Source organism: Solanum dulcamara, chromosome 4 (assembly GCF_947179165.1).
Source record: "Solanum dulcamara chromosome 4, daSolDulc1.2, whole genome shotgun sequence".
Lineage (NCBI taxonomy): Eukaryota > Viridiplantae > Streptophyta > Magnoliopsida > Solanales > Solanaceae > Solanum > Solanum dulcamara.
Window position 1 is genome coordinate 67181468 of NC_077240.1, and position 18808 is coordinate 67200275.

Genomic DNA, 18808 nt, shown 5'->3' on the forward strand with positions numbered 1-18808 from the left:
TATTTTTATAAGTTTAACAAGTTTAAAAGTACACTTCACCTCATTTAATTTAATCCCTTAATTAGTAAATGATTTAACTTGACCTTAATTAATATGTCACTTTTTTAATTAGAGACTTTTTTGTCATTTGTTACTCAATTTTCTCAACTTTTCTTGGTCAAGAAAACGCTGTAGAACCCAATATGTACATTTACTTCAAAAAAAATGGGGTAGCCAATGTGGACCTATTCCACATTTACTTTTAAAAATGTGGTCCAACAAGTTAATTGAAGTTGAATTTTCTTCTTCCCTATTTCTAAAAATGGAGTACCCAACTATTCCACATTTACTTTTTAAAATGTGGTCCAACAAGTTAATTGAAATTGAATTTTCCTTTTCCCTATTTCTTTCTAAAATTTGTTTTGTGGAATATTATGGCTTTTACTATTTGAGACTTGCAACATTATATTTGTAACTTATATAGGTGTAGGTAATTTTTATTAACTTTGCCTCTTTGTAGGTAATATTCATTAACTTTCCCTCTTTCTTACATGGCTTTTGCAGCTGTGCTTGTTGTTGGTTTCTTATTTAATCCCCTTTCAGCCATTGCGCAATCTTACAAAAATGTTAGTTTGGGTTCATCACTCAGTACGAGTGATGTTACTAGCTTTTGGCCATCTCCGTATGAAGAATTCGCTTTCAGCTTCAAAAAAGTTGGAAATGGATCAGGCTACTTACTAGCCATATGGTTCAATTTAATCAAAGAAAAAACCATAGTTTGGTCAGCCAATAGGAATAATCTTGCCTTAGATGGATCCAAAGTTCAGCTCACTAGAGATGGAAGACTAGTCCTCACTGATCCAAATGGTCAAGAGATGTGGTCTCGTGGCATGGCGGAATTGGCCTATGGAGCCATGCTTGACGATGGAAACTTTGTACTAGCAACCAGTAGTTCAGACACTCTATGGCAGAGTTTTAATAAGCCCACCGATACGATTTTGCCTGGTCAAGTACTTAATCAAGAAACTAGTCTTATTTCAAGTTTCTCTAACACGAATGTATCTAGTGGGAGGTTTGAGTTCACAATTCAAACTAGGGCTGTTCACAGTTTTGGTTAAAACCAAAATCAAATCGAAAATTTAACCAAATCGAATAAAAAAATCGACATTTGATTTGGTTTGGTTTGATTTAGTTTTAAATTTAAAAAACCGATAATATTTGGTTTGGTTATGGTTATAGTAAAAAATAACCGAATAAATAACCGAACCAAATCGATAATTATATACATAAAATTTATAATTATTTATATGCATAATATTAGTTTTTCATAAATAATTAAAGATATTTTATACCTTTTAATTATTAATTTAATTTTGATCTACTTATTTTTAAGGCTCATGTCTTAAAAAAAATATGTTCAAGTCCAACAATCCAAGTCCAACTCTGAATTCTAATAAGTCGTAAGCACTGAGCAGAATATGTCCAAGTTCAACAATCCAAGCCCAATTTTTGAATATATTATGGATTCTCTAGTTAGTTTAGTTTAAATATGTAATTTTTTCATTTTAATTGACAAAGTTGTTTGTATTTTGGAACCTTTGTTTAACTTGTTCTTTTAAATCTAAACTGCGTTGCAAATTTGGTCCACCTGATTTGCCATCAGCATGTCTTTTGTGGGTCGTAAGAAAAAAAGAGATTCATAAGAAATTTGAAGAATATAGGGAGAGAATATTTGAATTTTTCCGGCTAGTCATAAACCGAATAACCGAACCAAACTGAACCAAACCGACAATAACCAAACCGGTGGTTATTATTTTACTTGGTTTGATTATGGTTTTAGACATTTAAAAACCGATTAAATTAATTTGGTTATGATTTTAATCAATAACCGACCCAAATCGAACCATGAACACCCCTACTTCAAACTGATGGAAATCTGGTGTTTTACACTGTTAGTTATCCATCTGAGGCAACAAATGATGCATATTGGTCACCTATGTCAGTTGGCGGTGGTTATCAGGTGATCTTCAATCAATCCATCTTTATTTTTCTTCAAGCAAAGAATGGAACTTTGTTATATTTGATATCTTCTAATGTGGAAAACTCAAGAAGCCAATCACTGTATCATCGAGTGATTCTTGAATATGATGGAGTTTTTAGGCGCTATGTCTATCCGAAATCTTCTAGTGGGAAACCGATGGCATGGTCAAGTTTGTATAACATTCCTGATAACATCTGTTTGTCTATCAGGGAAGATACAAGAGGGGGTGCCTGTGGTTTCAACAGTCTATGCTCAATAGGAACTGATCAGAGGCCAAGATGTGATTGTCCACTGGGGTATATCTTGGATGATCCGAACGATAAATTAGGCAGCTGCAGACGAAATTTCTCTGAGAAAAACTGTAACCATGAATCGCGAGAAGTTGAGGCTTTCACTTTCCAAGAAATGTTGCACACTAACTGGCTTGACTCTGATTATTGTTATTAAGGTTAGTAAATATAAACTATAAAGATGAAAATAAAAAAAATAGTATTCGAGTCCACATAATTTATTGTGTCCTTAAGGATTTTAATTCTCTCACTGTATCGAGATTATGAATTATTTCATCCCAAGATAAAATGGATAAACTTTTAAAGAAGTAACGGTACCTCAAACTTCAATAATTTCAGCGAACTCAAAAGCCAGCTACAAAATCACACAAAGACTCAACTTTGTTTGTAAGAAAATATATGCAGAAGAGGGAGAAATTCAATATTTAAAAATGAGAGAAAAATCATCTATTTATAGACAACAAAGAATAATGTGAACAGGTGCTTATTGTGGCTTATCTGAAAAGTCACAACCCTTCACAAAAGTCACAACCTTTCGAAAAGGTCACAATCTTTCATTTCTCATTCACACCTTTAAAACTCAACAATCCCCCACATGAATGGAGAAATGACTATTGTTAAAACATATGCATGAAAAATTGTGTAATTTGTAAGTAAGAATTAATTGCATCTGGATAAGTAGGTTTTCCTTTGAACTTTCCGTAGTGAACATATATCGGATATACTCGATCAATCAGTAGATTTGATATATTTGAACCATCGAGCTTTGGTATATACCTAAACAACATAAGTCACACAATCAACCCTTTAACTATTTTTGGTTCTCATTGTTTTGTTCATTTCAGCCATGAATATTTCTTGGTTCATAAGTGCATAGAGAACTGGCCTTATCGGATTCTCCTTGAAGTGACTTACACTTCACACTTATATAGGTGATATCTAAATGTGTTATCCCATAGAAACACCATTTGATATGCCCTGTATCAAACTTAGATATCATTAAAAGGTCCTAATGCCTTATCTTTATTACTAAACATTGTCGCATCATAAAAATTATTTTAACAATGTTGAACCGTCTTCAATGACTTTTTTTGTTCTCCTTGAACCTAGATCTTGGGATCTCCAGTCTTTTAGGTAGAGTTACTACCACGATAATTTATCCTCGGCTATAGTCCCATTTCCTTTTATGATCACTCAACTCCTTCTCTAGTTAGGCTTTTGTAAGTGGATCCAACACATTATCCTTTGATTTTACATAGTCAATTGTGATAATTCTATTAGAGAGTAGTTGCCTAACGGTATTATGTATTCGTCGTATGTGACGAGACTTACTGTTATACATAACGCTCTCAGCTCTTCCTATTGCAGCTTGACTATCACAATGTATGCATATAAGAGCCATTGGTTTAGGCCAAAATGAAATATCTTCTAAGAAATTTTGGAGCCATTCTTCTTCTTCACCGGCCTTGTCTAAGGCTATAAACTCAGACTCCATTGTAAAGAGAGTTATACATATTTGTTTGGAAGATTTCCAAGATATCGCTTCTCCACCAATGGTGAAAATGTATCCACTTGTGGATTTAGTTTCAGTTGACCCATTAATCCAATTTGCATCACTATATCCTTCAGCAACTACTGGATACTTATTGTAATGTAAAGCAAAGTTTTGAGTGTATTCTAAATACCCCAAAACTCATTTTATTGTCATCCAATAATTTTGGTTGGGATTATTTCACGCTCCGAGAGGGTACCCTAGACGTGACCGGCACTCAGGAACTATTTCTGACTCCAGAGCAAACCACATAGCTCGATCACACATCCGTTCATTCATTCATTCAGCGAAAAGTTTAAAAATAAAGAATAATTTAGTGGGCAACTCAAATCACCCATCCAACTCAAAAAATAACTGTCGTGGGCAAATAAATCAACTAAAATATTTGTCATTAAAAATAGTTTGACAAAAATAACTCAAGGAAAGAAATACTCAATCGACCCATCACTATCTAGTCTATGAAGCCTCTATCACTACTATTTAATTGGTGCCAATGACATATTCATGGCTATCTCAAATTAAAATAGAAAGGGCTAACTCGACGCAAGAATACATAAGCGGTGTCCTCCGGATGTAGGAAAGGACTCACCAATACGCTGAGTGTGCATAGATCCTCAATGGTGCTCCTATTGATGATCTCTTAAACCTGTCTCTGCATCATGAAACGATGCAGGTCCAAATGAACGTCAGTACGTGGAATGTACGAGTATGTAATATGGCAGAATGAAACATACCTCAAGGAAGAATAACATCGGATCAACTATCTTGAATCAGAAAGGTAGGAGAGACTCACATAAGAAATCATAAGTCTAAAGTAAGAATACATTTCTAGACAAAGACCAATCCCACATCATACAATCCAATCCAATCATACACAATACAGTTCAATCAAATCATATATCATCCGATTCAATCCAATCGTATACAATCGGTTCAACCCGGTCATATACGATCCGATCCAATCCAATCATATATCCTTCCATTCAACCCAATCAATATATCATCTAATCCAATCTAGTACAATCGTACACTATCAAATCACAATTCATCTAATCCAATCCGATCAATGCAATCAACTCACAATCAACTCAAAGGGGCTCAACTCAATAAATATGCAAATTAAGTTATGCAATGTCTTACAATTCAACTCAATCATCTACAATCACAATCAAACCAATCAGATCAAGCACAATCCATTCAATTGAGAGTTTCTCTAACCGACAACCATCACCATATGAGCGAGTGATAGTACAACAAGCCGACGTTGTTGTCGCGTCTGTTCGTACCTTGCTAGGGTATGAACGCATCAACCAATCATGGATCCAATCCAACCGAGTCCTATAATGTCAGGAAAAATATTTTAGGGAAGCATCCGACTTTAACGGTTCAATCCCCTCCTACGTTTGGCGACGTAGTTATTGGGTTTGAGTATGGACTTACTCTTATCCAATTCGGTGCTCGATACTCCTCCCAAGATTCAATATGCTCATATCTATCAAGTGAGTAACATACTCAAAATACTAATTTAACCTCATTGGACTCTTTCAAATCAACTCATCTCGACTCATCAAACTCTTCTCTTTAAAATTTATACAGTCTCAAAATAGACCTTTTTATGTAAAAAAATGCTCAACTCATTTATACTAAAAATACTCATGTTCAAAAATAATTAAAAGACTTCTCAAACTCAACTCATGCTTAAACTCCTTTTAAATCATAGATGAAAATAATCATTTCTTAAACTCAAAAATAGTGTATAAATAGTTTATGCAAAAATGCTCACAAATTATTTACTTAAAACTCCTTCTCAAAAGATCCTTTATTTTCAAAATACTCATAAGACTCCAATCAACTCAGATTATGCAAATCACATATCACATAATCACATTAGACTCCAATCCGCTCCATCACATAACATCCTCATCAATATACCTCTTCATCAATCATTCTACACATATTAAATAAGCACCATTCACGTCATCACTCACATCGTCATCAAACATCATCATCACATCATCATCATATATTATCATTTACATCATTATCAAACATTATCATCACATCATTGTCAAGTATCATCATCACATCAATCATCAAATATCTACTCCAAAATCCTTATTTTAGTCCTATGTTCATTTTATAGAAGCAAAGGGACATTCTTAACCAAACAATTCATTCTTTTCATTCCAATCAATACATACATACACACAACTATCCATCTCAACCTCAAGACATTTATGACAAGAAATCTCATCTTGGGTTCATGTGAATGAAACATGAACCCATACTCTCAATAAAACTCAACTCAAGAATATCGTCAATACCTATAAATTTATATACAAAGATACATTTGTAGTTAATAATATGAAAAATAACTATTTAGTAACTCAAGTCATTAAAATCATCAATCAACCATTTGTATCTAAAAATATTCCATAGTTTAGGGAAAACTTTCAAGAAAACCTTTCTAGAAGGTGCAACTCTTTCACAACTCCTAACCAACACATCTATGGGCATATGGAAGAACTCAATTCATATTTTAGGTTAGCCTTACATACCTTGTTTGAATACTTTGAAGGAACTTGATGTTAGGTCTTCAATAGAAGGCTTGAATTCTTGAAGCTCTTGAAGGGAATCTTTGTTGGAGAAGGATTTGGAGAAGAAGAAGAAGAAGAAGAAGAGAGAGAAAATTTTAGAGCTTTTTAGAGAGAGGAAGGCCTGAAAAATAGTCCCAAAACGTTCAAGGATAGGGTATATATAATTAGGGAAAAGTCCAAGTTGCCCCTCTTCAAAAATCTGGAAAATTGGGCAAAAACCTTGCTGGCGCTATAGTGGCGCATCGCGCTACTGCAGCGCCAAGCCAAAATAGGCTTAAAACCCTGCACATCTAATAGTGGCGCGTCTCGCCAAGCCCTAAACTACTGAGGCTATTTTCTGGCGTTATAGTGGCGTGGGGCGCCACTGGAGCGCCAAGCCTAAATTTCGCACAGGCCTGAAATTCCTGCAGTACTAGTCTGTAGTAAAATGACCATAACTTTTGACTCCAAACTCCAAAAATTGCAATCTTGATGGCGTTGTGAAGAAGACTCGAAGACCTTTAATCTGGTAGGTCGTGGGCTACCCAGTTCTTTATATCCTAGGAGATATGGTCGTTTGAAGTTGACCCTTATACTAACTCATCCGAAAACTCAATCGATTGGAGTTCTTTGGACTCGACTTGGTGGTAGAGATCCCTTATGACCCCTAAACACATCTAACACACTTCAAATACTTAGGAATTAATCCTAATTCATGTGTAGAATTACAAGTCCTCCGATCTGAGTCTACCCACATGTGAAGAAATGTTCGAGTCTTTGCAAAAAAGAATTCGGGGTGTCACATTATCTCCCCATTGGGATCATTCGTCCTCGAATGATGAGTAAACCAATGGTGGACTCGAGGCACGAATAAAAATTGAAACTCAATCAAATCAACCAATCGAGCAATTTAGACAAATGGGCTATTCAAACTCAAGAATAGACAAATCATTTCAACTCAGGAATAGGGACATCACCTTCATCATTCTCATCATTTGGCATGAATAGAACATCGAAACTCCATCAACCGAATCATTCAAATATCTACATACTCAACCGTCGAATTCCAATTCACGAGTGACATTTCCAATCCTCTTCACCATTTCATGAGGTCAATATATTGGTGTCCAAACTTCCTCTTCTTTCCAAGCCTCATAACACCCTTCACACACCTCCAATCTTTCCCCAAGATGCAATCATTAGTCTACTACCATCACTCTCACAGTAACAACCATACACTCGAGCTTATCACTCTAACTACCTCACTCATATCTAAGAGTTCTCGAGCTTACTTTAACACTTATACCCTCATCATCGTATAAGATCTTTCCCGGGGACACAATAACATACTCTTACCTATCTATGCTCATCATAAGGTCTCATCTCACTCCTCCTCCACACATTTATCCTCAACTAGACAAGTACAACACAACTATCACAATCGGGAAGCACTCACTCTCCCTCATCTACTCTCGCTCAACTCCATTCACTATCATCTTGGCCAACTCATCACTATCGGAAGCACAAGACTTACTTTGGCTCATTACCCCATCATCTCCCCCTTAGCTTAAAGGCATCAACTAAAGGAAACTAACTAGTCACTCAAAACGACTCACAAATTTAGAACCTTATTCAAATCTATACTGTTTCATATACACCTCTTAAGCCTCTTCTTACCATATGACTTAGACTCAATTCACTATTTACATCTGAGGGTCACATAACCCCTCTATTCATAACACACTCTCCTCGCAAGTTAATATCTTAATCTCTCGCATACGTCATGTCAAGCCTACTAAATAAAATCTTAAAACTAGAACTATCACAATCATTTATTATACCTCATTACTCACCCTATAGATACTCCTCTCTAGTTGTAGGTCTCAATCAACCACCATTCTTACTACTTCGGTTCTACTCCTCTAACTCCTTCTTCCTACCTCTACAATCATTCTACCAACCATAGCTCACTATACCTCAAACCATATTCCCTTGAATGGTAAGACTTGTCACTCAGATACACAACTTCCCCCTCGAAGGTGATATTCGAATCAAGATGTAGGGATAATATTCTAGGATACATGTCGCTCTGACTCAACGCACGATCCATACGAATGAGAGTACATCCTTCCAGATCAGTAGAGTTAAGCACAGTAATCGGTTCCTCTCAAGCCTTGTGCCGTCTCTTGCCTTCCTCAAGACTTTATCTTAACTCATCAACAAGAATCTCATATCTACCATTTCAACTATCTTGAGTATGAGGGGTAGTCAAATAGATTTGAGCAACGCACGAATTAGAAAGGAATATTCATAGAGTTAAACTCTATCGCACGAGCTTAGAATATGAAAGAAGAGAAACACATTCTTAATGTCTTATAGCCTCTTGATTATAAGTGTGGTGCAGAACACACCCATAAGCAAAACTCTACTAGACACGGCTTCATAGACTCCCTAGGACACTTGAACTCTATGCTCTGATATCATGTTTGTCACGCCCTGAGAGGGTACCCTAGACGTGACCGGCACTCAGGAACCATTTCTGACTCCCGAGCGAACCACATAGCTTGATCACACATCCGTTTATTTATTCATTCAGCGGAAAGTTTAAAAATAAAGAATAATTTAGCGGGCAACTCAAATCACCTATCCAACTCAAAAAATAACTGTCGTGGGCCGACAAATCAACTAAAATATTTGTCATTAAAAATAGTTTGACAAAAATAACTCAAGGAAAGAAATACTCAATCTACCCATCACTATCTAGTCTATGAAGCCTCTATCACTACTATCTAATTGGTGTCAATGACATGTTCATGGCTATCTCAAATTAAAATAGAAAAGGCTAACTCGACGCAAGAATACATAGCGGTGTCCTCCGAATGTAGGGAAGGACTCACCAATATGCTGAGTGTGCATAGATCCTCAATGGTGCTCCTATTAACGATCTCTTAAACCTGTCTCTGCATCATGAAACGATGCAGGTCCAAATGGACGTCAGTACGTGGAATGTACGAGTATGTAATATGGCAGAATGAAACATACCTCAAGGAAGAATAACATCGGATCAACTATCTCGAATCAGAAAGGTAGGAGAGACTCATATAAGACGTCATAAGTCTAAAGTAAGAATACATTTCTAGACAAAGACCAATCACACATCATACAATCCAATCCAATCATACACAATACAGTTCAATCAAATCATATATCATCCGATTCAATCCAATCGTATACAATCGGTTCAACCCGGTCATATACGATCCGATCCAATCCAATCATATATCCTTCCATTCAACCCAATCAACATATCATCTAATCCAATCCAGTCCAATCGAACACTATCAAATCATAATTCATCTAATCCAATCCGATCAATGCAATCAACTCACAATCAACTCAAAGGGGCTCAACTCAATAAATATGCAAATTAAGTTATGCAATGTCTTACAATTCAACTCAATCATCTACAATCACAATCAAACCAATCAGATCAAGCACAATCCATTCAATTGGGAGTTTCTTTAACCGACAACCATCACCATATGAGCGAGTGATAGTACAACAAGTCAACGTTGTTGTCGCATCCGTTCGTACCTTGGCAGGGTATGAACGCATCAACCAATCATGGATCCAATCCAACCGAGTTCTATAATATCAGGAAAAATATTTTGGGGAAGCATCCGACTTTAACGGTTCAATCCCCTCCTACGTTTGGCGACGTAGTTATTGGGTTTGAGTATGGACTTACTTTTACCCAATTCGGTGCTCGATACTCCTCCTAAGATTCAATATGCTCATATCTATCAAGTGAGTAACATACTCAAAATACTCATTTAGCCTCATTGGACTCTTTCAAATTAACTCATCTTGACTCATCAAACTCTTCTCTTTAAAATTTATACAGTCTCAAAATAGACCTTTTTATGTAAAAAAATGCTCAACTCATTTATACTAAAAATACTCATGTTCAAAAATAATTAAAAGACTTCTCAAACTCAACTCATGCTTAAACTCCTTTTAAATCATAGATGAAAATAATCATTTCTTAAACTCAAAAATAGTGTATAAATAGTTTATGCAAAAATGCTCACAACTTATTTATTTAAAACTCCTTCTCAAAAGATCCTTTATTTTCAAAATACTCATAAGACTCCAATCAACTCAGATTATACAAATCACATATCACATAATCACATTAGACTCCAATCCGCTCCATCACATAACATCCTCGTCAATATACCTCTTCATCAACAATTCTACACATATTAAATAAGCACCATTCACATCATCACTCACATCGTCATCAAACATCATCATCACATCATCATCATATATTATCATTTACATCATCATCAAACATTATCATCACATTATTGTCAAGTATCATCATCGCATCAATCATCAAACATCTACTCCAAAATCCTTATTTTAGTCCTATGTTCATTTTATAGAAGCAAAGGGACATTCCTAACCAACCAATTCATTCTTTTCATTCCAATCAATACATACATACACACAACTATCCATCTCAACCTCAAGACATTTATGACAAGAAATCTCATCTTGGGTTCATGTGAATGAAACATGAACCCATACTCTCAATAAAACTCAACTCAAGAATATCGTCAATACCTATAAATCTATATACAAAGATACATTTGTAGTTAATAATATGAAAAATAACTATTTAGTAACTCAAGTCATTAAAATCATCAATCAACCATTTGTATCTAAAAATATTCCATAGTTTAGGGAAAACTTTCAAGAAAACCTTTCTAGAAGGTGCAACTCTTTCACAACTCCTAACCAACACATCTATGGGCATATGGAAGAACTCAATCCATATTTTAGGTTAGCCTTACATACCTTGTTTGAATACTTTGAAGGAACTTGATGTTAGGTCTTCAATAGAAGGCTTGAATTCTTGAAGCTCTTGAAGGGAATCTTTGTTGGAGAAGGATTTGGAGAAGAAGAAGAAGAAAAAGAAGAGAGAGAAAATTTTAGAGCTTTTTAGAGAGAGGGAGGACTGAAAAATGGTCCCAAAACATTCAAGGATAGGGTATATATAATTAGGGAAAAGTCCAAGTTGCCCCTCTTCAAAAATCTGGAAAATTAGGCAAAAACCTTGCTGGCGCTATAGTGGCGCATCGCGCTACTGCAGCGCCAAGCCAAAATAGGCTTAAAACCCTGCACATCTAATAGTGGCGCGTCTCGCCAAGCCCCAAACTACTGAGGCTATTTTCTGGCGTTATAGTGGCGTGGGGCGCCACTGGAGCGCCAAGCCTAAATTTCGCACAGGCCTGAAATTCCTGCAGTACTAGTCTGTAGTAAAATGACCATAACTTTTGACTTCAAACTCCAAAAATTGCAATCTTGGTGGAGTTGGAAAGAAGACTCAAAGACCTTTAATCTGGTAGGTCGTGGGATACCCATTTCTTTATATCCTAGGAGATATGGTTATTTGAAGTTGACCCTTATACTAACTCGTCCGAAAACTCAATCGATTGGAGTTCTTTGGACTCGACTTGGTGTTAGAGATCCCTTATGACCCCTAAACACATCTAACACACTTCAAATACTTAGAAATTAATCCTAATTCATGTGTATAATTACAATTCCTTCGATCCGAGTCTACCCACACGTGAAGAAATGTTCGAGTCTTTGCGAAAATATTTTCGGGGTGTCACAGATTACTTATGTATCGACTCAATTTACTTATAGCATAAGCTATGTCTGGCCATGTACAGTTCATGATGTACATAAAACTTTCTAACACTCTTGCATAATCCAATTGAGCTTGACTTTCATCTTTATTCTTAGCAAGATCAAGGTTCACATCAATTAGTGTTTTTGCACTTTTGAAATTTAAGTACTTGTATTTTTCAAGTACCTTTTGGATATAATGAGTTTGATACAATTTTAGACCTTGAAGAGTTTTGTGAATTTTAATTCCCAATATTAAATCAGCAACTCCTAGATCTTTCATATTAAATTTACTAGAAAGCATACGCTTAGTAGCATTTATGTTTGCAATGTTGTTACTCATTATTAGCATATCATCCACATATAAACAAACAATGACAACTTTGTTTGGAGTGTCTTTAATGTAAACACATTTATCACACTCATTAATTTTAAATTCATTTGTCAACATGGTTTGGTCAAACTTCGCATGTCATTGTTTGGGTGCTTGTTTTAGTCCATAAAGTAACTTAATAAGTTTGGAAACTTTATTTTCTTTACCAGGAACCACAAAGCCTCGGGTTATTCCATGTAAATTTCTTCCTCTAATTTTTCATTTAAGAAAGTTATTTTTACATTCATTTGATGGATTTCAAGGCCATATACTGCAACTAGTGCAATAAAAATTTGAATGGATGTAATCCTAGTTATAGGTGAGTATGTATCAAAATAATCAAGGCTTTCTTTCTGTCTAAATCCTTTAACGACAAGTCTTGCCTTATATTTGTCAATAGTTCCATTATATTTCATTTTTCTTTTGAAAATCCATTTTGAACCCAAAGGTTTGTTTTCAGGAGGAAGATCAATCAATTTCCAAGTATGGTTTCTCAATATTGAATCAATCTCACTATTGACGGCTTCTTTCCAAAAAGATGAGTCTGCAGCGGACATAACTTCTTTTAATGTTTGAGGTTCATGTTCAAGAAGAAATATTACAAAATCAGATCCAAATAAAATAGATGTCCTTTGACGTTTACTGCTCCTTGGATTCTCTTTATTAGCTACATTCTCCTTTGGTTCTTCTCGAGGTCATTTAAACCCTTCACTAGATACTTCAAATCTAGTTTTATATGGATAGATATGTTCAAAAAATTTAGCATTATCTTATTTTATTACCGTATTGTCATGAATATTTAGATGTTCGGACTTATGAACCAAAAATCGACATGCTTTACTATTTGTAGCATATCTAATGAAAACATAGTCCACAGTCTTAGGTCCTATTGTGACCCTCTTAGGTTTAGGAACTTGGACTTTGGCTAGACAGCACACACTTTGAAATATTTCAAATTTGGTTTTCTTTTTTTCCATTTCTCATATGGAATAGACTGTGTTTTGCTGTGGGAAACTCTATTGAGTATTTGCTTTGCTGTAAGGATGGCTTCCCCCTACAAGCTTTATGGTACGCCTGAACTTATAAGTAAGGCATTCATCATTTTTTTTAAAGTTTGGTTTTTTCTTTCTGTAATTCCATTTGATTGAGGTGAGTAAGAGGCAGTTGTTTGATGGATGATTCCATTTTCCAAACATATTTCTGCAAAAGGAGATTCATACTCTCCACCTCTATCACTTCTTATTATTTTTATCTTTTTATTCAACTGATTTTCAACTTTAGTTTTGTATTGTCAAAATGCTTCTATTGCTTCATCCTTACTATTTAACAAATAGACATAACAATATCTAGTGCAATTGTCAATAAAAGTTATAAAGTACTTTTTCCCACAACGAGCTGGTGTTGACTTCATATCATAAATATCTGTGTGAATCAATTCTAAGGGACTGAAATTCCTTTCAATAGATTTATAAGAATGCTTAACATACTTAGATTCAACACATACTTGACATTTTAATTTATTGCACTCAAAGTTAGGCAATACATTTAAGTTGATCAGTTTTTGTAAGGTTTTATAATTGACATATCCTAAACGTGAATGCCATAAATTATTTGACTCAAGTAAGTAAGAAGAGCTTAAACTTTATTATTATCAACAACCATTACATTCAGTTTGAAAAGTCCCTCAGAGAGGTAGTCTTTTCCTAAATACATTTCATTCTTACTAACAACTACTTTATCTGAAACTAGAAGGCACTTGAATCCATTTTTGATAAGAAAACTGACAGAAACCAATTTCTTTCTCATTTATGGAATATGACAAACTTTGTTCAGCGTCACCACCTTGCCGGGTGTTATTTTTAGGAATACTCTATCATATCCTTCAACCTTAGCCATTGCAGAATTTTCCATATAGATAGTCTCATCAGGTGCGGTAAGGGAATCAATAGCGAAGGCTTCTCAGATTGCACAAACATGTGACGTGGCTCCTGGATCAAGCCACAATTCTTTGAAATTTCCTACTAAGTTGCATTTAGTCAGCATTGCACATAAGTTTTCAACACCCCCATTTGTATCAACCATGTTGGCTTGACCTTTCTTCTTTTCCTTCTTGGAAGCACGACATTCCACAGCCTTATGTCCAGTTTTTCCACAGTTGTGGCAGTCTCCTTTGAACTTCTTTTTACTAGGATAGTTCTTCGGTCCAGAAGGTTTCTTCCTCTTTTTTGATTTATTTGAACCATCCTTAACAATATTTGCTCCCATAATTATTAAGTTTCCTCTAGCCTTGTTTTTGACAGTCTTGTTGTCTTCTTTGATCCTAAGATGAACAATCAAGTCTTCAAGAGTCATCTCCTTTCTTTTTTGCTTCAAATAATTTTTGAAGTCTTTCCATGAAGGAGGCAATTTCTCGATTAATGTCGCTACTTGAAATGTTCCGTTTATGATCATACCTTCTACCAGAAGATCATGAATAATGACTTGTAGTTCTTGGACTTGAGACATCACAGTCATTCAATCAACAATCTTATAGTCCAAAAATTTTGCAGCCACAAACTTCTTTAAGCCTGCATCTTCAGTTTTGTATCTCTTTTCGAGAGCATACCAGAGTTCTTTAGAGGTTTTACAAACACTGAAGACATTATACAAGCTATCTTCCAATCCATTGAGTATGTAGTTCTTACAAAGGAAATCAGAATGTGTCCATGCCTCAGTCACAATAAATTTTTCATTGTCAGGAGTTCCTTCCTCTACCACAGGTTCATCTTCATTTATAAACCGTTGTAGACTGAGTGTAGTCAAATAGAAGAACATCTTCTGCTGCCAACATTTGAAGTCAATATCAGTAAACTTTTCAGAATTTTCTGCAATAGCCATTGCTGTAGAAATTGGTGTTCTACTGGTTGAAGGCATTGTGTTTGCTTCAAAACTTGATACATTTGTATCTCTCATTCTGCTTGACAAAATAAAAGTAGTGTTAAACAATAGAATAACCAAATAGAGATTTTTGTCTCAATGAAGTTTTTATATTCTTCAAACTGAGAAAAACATAAACTCAATTAACTTGATGAAGATTTTATTTCTTCTAACCAAGTTAATCACTGGAGTAAAAGTCTTTCAATTTTAGTTTTCAGCCTCCCAAACAGAATATAAGATGAAGCAGAAATATACAACTTGTTTCTAGTTTAACGATGAAGTTTTTATGTTCTTGCAATCGTTAACCGAATGAATCTTGAATACTGATGAAGTTTTTATACTCTTCAAATCAGTATTAGATTCAGACAGAATAGGAAACCATAAAGGTTTTAATCTCCAGAACCGTAAGATACAAGAGAAAATAAAGTAAATTTCTTAAGTTTGTTATTCCTCCTATATTATGGTTAGTAAACTAGAAACTATAAAGATGAAACTAAAAAAAAATAGTAGCTGAGTCCACAAAATTCACTGTGTCCTTAAGGAATTTAATCCTCTCACTGTACCGAGGTTATGGATTATTTCCTTCCAAGATAAAACGGAGAAACTATTAAAGAAGTAGTTATACCTCAAACTTCAATAATTATAGCGAACTCAAAAGCCAACTACAAAATCACACAAAGACTCAATTTTGTTTGTAAGAAAATATATGCAAAAGAGGGAGAAATTCAATGTTTAAAAATGAGAGAAAAATCCTCTATTTATAGACAACAAATGGTAGTGTGAACAGGTGCTTATTGTGGCTTATCGAAAAAGTCACAACCCTTCACAAAAGTCCAACCTTTCGAAAAGGTCACAACCTTTCATTTCTCATTCACACCTTTAAAATCCAACAATTATGAGTCTCACCGGGATGTTTCGGAGGATTGGTGCAGACAGAATTGCTTGAGTGATTGTTTTTGTGCTGTTGCCATTTATAGTGACAACAACATTTGTTGGAAGAAAAGATATCCTCTTTCAAACGGGAATGTAGATCCAAAAACTGGAGGGAAGGCTTTGATAAAAATAAGGAAAGACAACTCCACAGTGGGATCACCAAATGTTGAAAAAAGAAAAAAGAAAAATCAATCTACTCTGTTCATTTCTTGTTCTGTGTTGTTGGCCACTTCAGTTTTCATGAATTTAATCCTTATGTATTTTTAAGTTTAAAGGGAAAAAACGAAACATGATTGCACCATATTCAGTTGTTCCAGGAGTGAACTTAAGAAGTTTTAGCTACAAAGAGCTGGAACAAGCTACAAATGGATTCAAGGAAGAATTAGGAACTGGAGCTTTCTCAACAGTTTACAAAGCGGTTCTTGATGATGAAAATGGGAAAGTCGTTGCTGTCAAAAAACTACGAAACATGGTAACAGAAGAAGAGAAGGATTTGAAGCTGAAGTGAATTCAATCAGCAGGACAAATCACAAGAACTTGGTCCAACTCCTTGGATTCTGCAACGAAGGCCAACACCGCCTTTTGGTATATGAATACATGAAAACAGGCTCAATAGCACACTTGCTATTCAAAGATTCTAGGCTAAGTTGGTCCAAAAGGGTACAAGTTGCCATCGACACTGCCAAAGGACTTTCCTATTTGCATGAAGAGTGCAGTTCCCAAATTATAAATTGTGACATCAAGCCCCAAAATGTGCTTTTGGATGAAAGTTTGACAGCAAAAATAGCAGATTTTGGTATGGCCAAGTTTCTGAAAAAACATCAGACTCAAACAACCACTAGGATACGTGGAACAAAAGGGTATGTAGCCCCAGACAGGTTCAGAAGCATGCCTATAACTGTGAAGGTGGATGTGTACAGCTTCGGGGTCTTGCTTTTAGATTTGATTTGCTGCAGAAAAAACTATGAGCAGGATGTGGCAAATGAGAACGAAATGATACTACTGGAGTGGGCTTGTGATTGCTATAACAGAAATGAGTTGCATTTACTTGTAGGTGATGATGAAGAGGCATTAGAAGATATCAGGAGATTTGAAAAGTTCTTGTTGGTTGCTATTTGTTGCATTCAAGAAAATCTAGCATCAAGGCCTAGCATGAAGAATGTCATGTTAATGCTTGAAGGTTCTGTTAAAGTATCAATTCCTCTCCACACTTTTTCGTTTTTCGATTCAATTTAGATCAACCATGTTTTTTTTTTCCATTATTCATTTGTTTGGACCTAAAGAGAACATCAGTAACCTATGAACTCCAAGTCAATTATGTATCTGTATCTTCAGTGCAATATGTTCCTTGAAATGTATGAAATATTTCATTATTTCAGCTTCAACTTGAAATGCTACTTGCAAATCAATGTTTGTTATACAATTTCGTCCATCAATTATTACAATCACAAACTGTTGAATTGTGTGAAATTGCAAGTTGGATTATCGACGAATTCAACTATGGCCATGAAGCAGATACACATCTATCTATCTATACTATATTAAAAGTGTGAAGGTCCTTAATAATATTATTTGAACTTTTTGTCGTTAATTAAAAGACTTTGTTTTAGACAAAATCGTCTTTTTAATATTTTTTTTAATTCAAGTTGGATAAACATGCAATTGTCTTGCCATTTTTATTAAGTACGTCTTTTCTTTGTTTAGTTTTAAGTTTACGTTTAGAATTCACATTAAGTTTAGTTGGGAGAATATAGGTTGCTTATGCTCCCATATGAGTGTTAAGAGAAACTTCTCAAGGATCTTCAATGCAAACTCTTGCATAACGTCATTGAGAGGCGGAAGCAGTACAAGAATATTTCTTTGGAAGAGAGCCTATAGGATAATTGGAAGGGAAAACGTCTTGATATACCTTAATTTTATCATTTAGGGTTGATATACTCCGTTATAAAAGTGACTCGTATATATCTTTATGAAAGTGGCTTGCATATAACTTTTGTTGTTACACAAATGACTTACATATATCCCCACCATTTTAAAAATAGCTCACATATACCCTTTTCATCTTAAGGAAATGAAATAATTTATTTTTAATTTTTAAAATTCATGTATGGGGTATTTTTTCTTATGAGAAAGTAAAACAATATTAAAAATATATACATTCATGCATATGAATTATTTTTAGCATATAATCTTTTTCACGCATGAATTATTTTTTGACTTCTTTGATTATCATTATTTTAGTTTCTAATTCTTATTTTTTTCATTCTTTGGTGTAAATATATGAGAAATAAAAAAAAGTGCGAATGGGAAAAAGAGAAAAAAAATTTAAAAATATTTTTTTGCATCTATATTGTAATTTAAAACTATTTTTTTTTGCTATATTGTAATTTAGTTTTTGTATCTATAAAAAAAATTGGGGCATGTATAATAAATTTTAGAATAAAA

General features: G+C 34.7%; 1 protein-coding gene across 1 annotated transcript; it reads left to right on the top strand.

Moving 5' to 3' along the window:
- Positions 1-530: 530 nt before the first annotated feature.
- LOC129884324 (G-type lectin S-receptor-like serine/threonine-protein kinase LECRK3) lies at positions 531-17599 on the top strand. The gene is given in 6 exon segments (XM_055958642.1): positions 531-1060; positions 1894-2468; positions 16032-16045; positions 16352-16620; positions 16622-16851; positions 16854-17599. Coding segments are annotated over 6 exon segments (2364 nt in total).
- The last annotated feature ends 1209 nt before the right edge of the window (positions 17600-18808 follow it).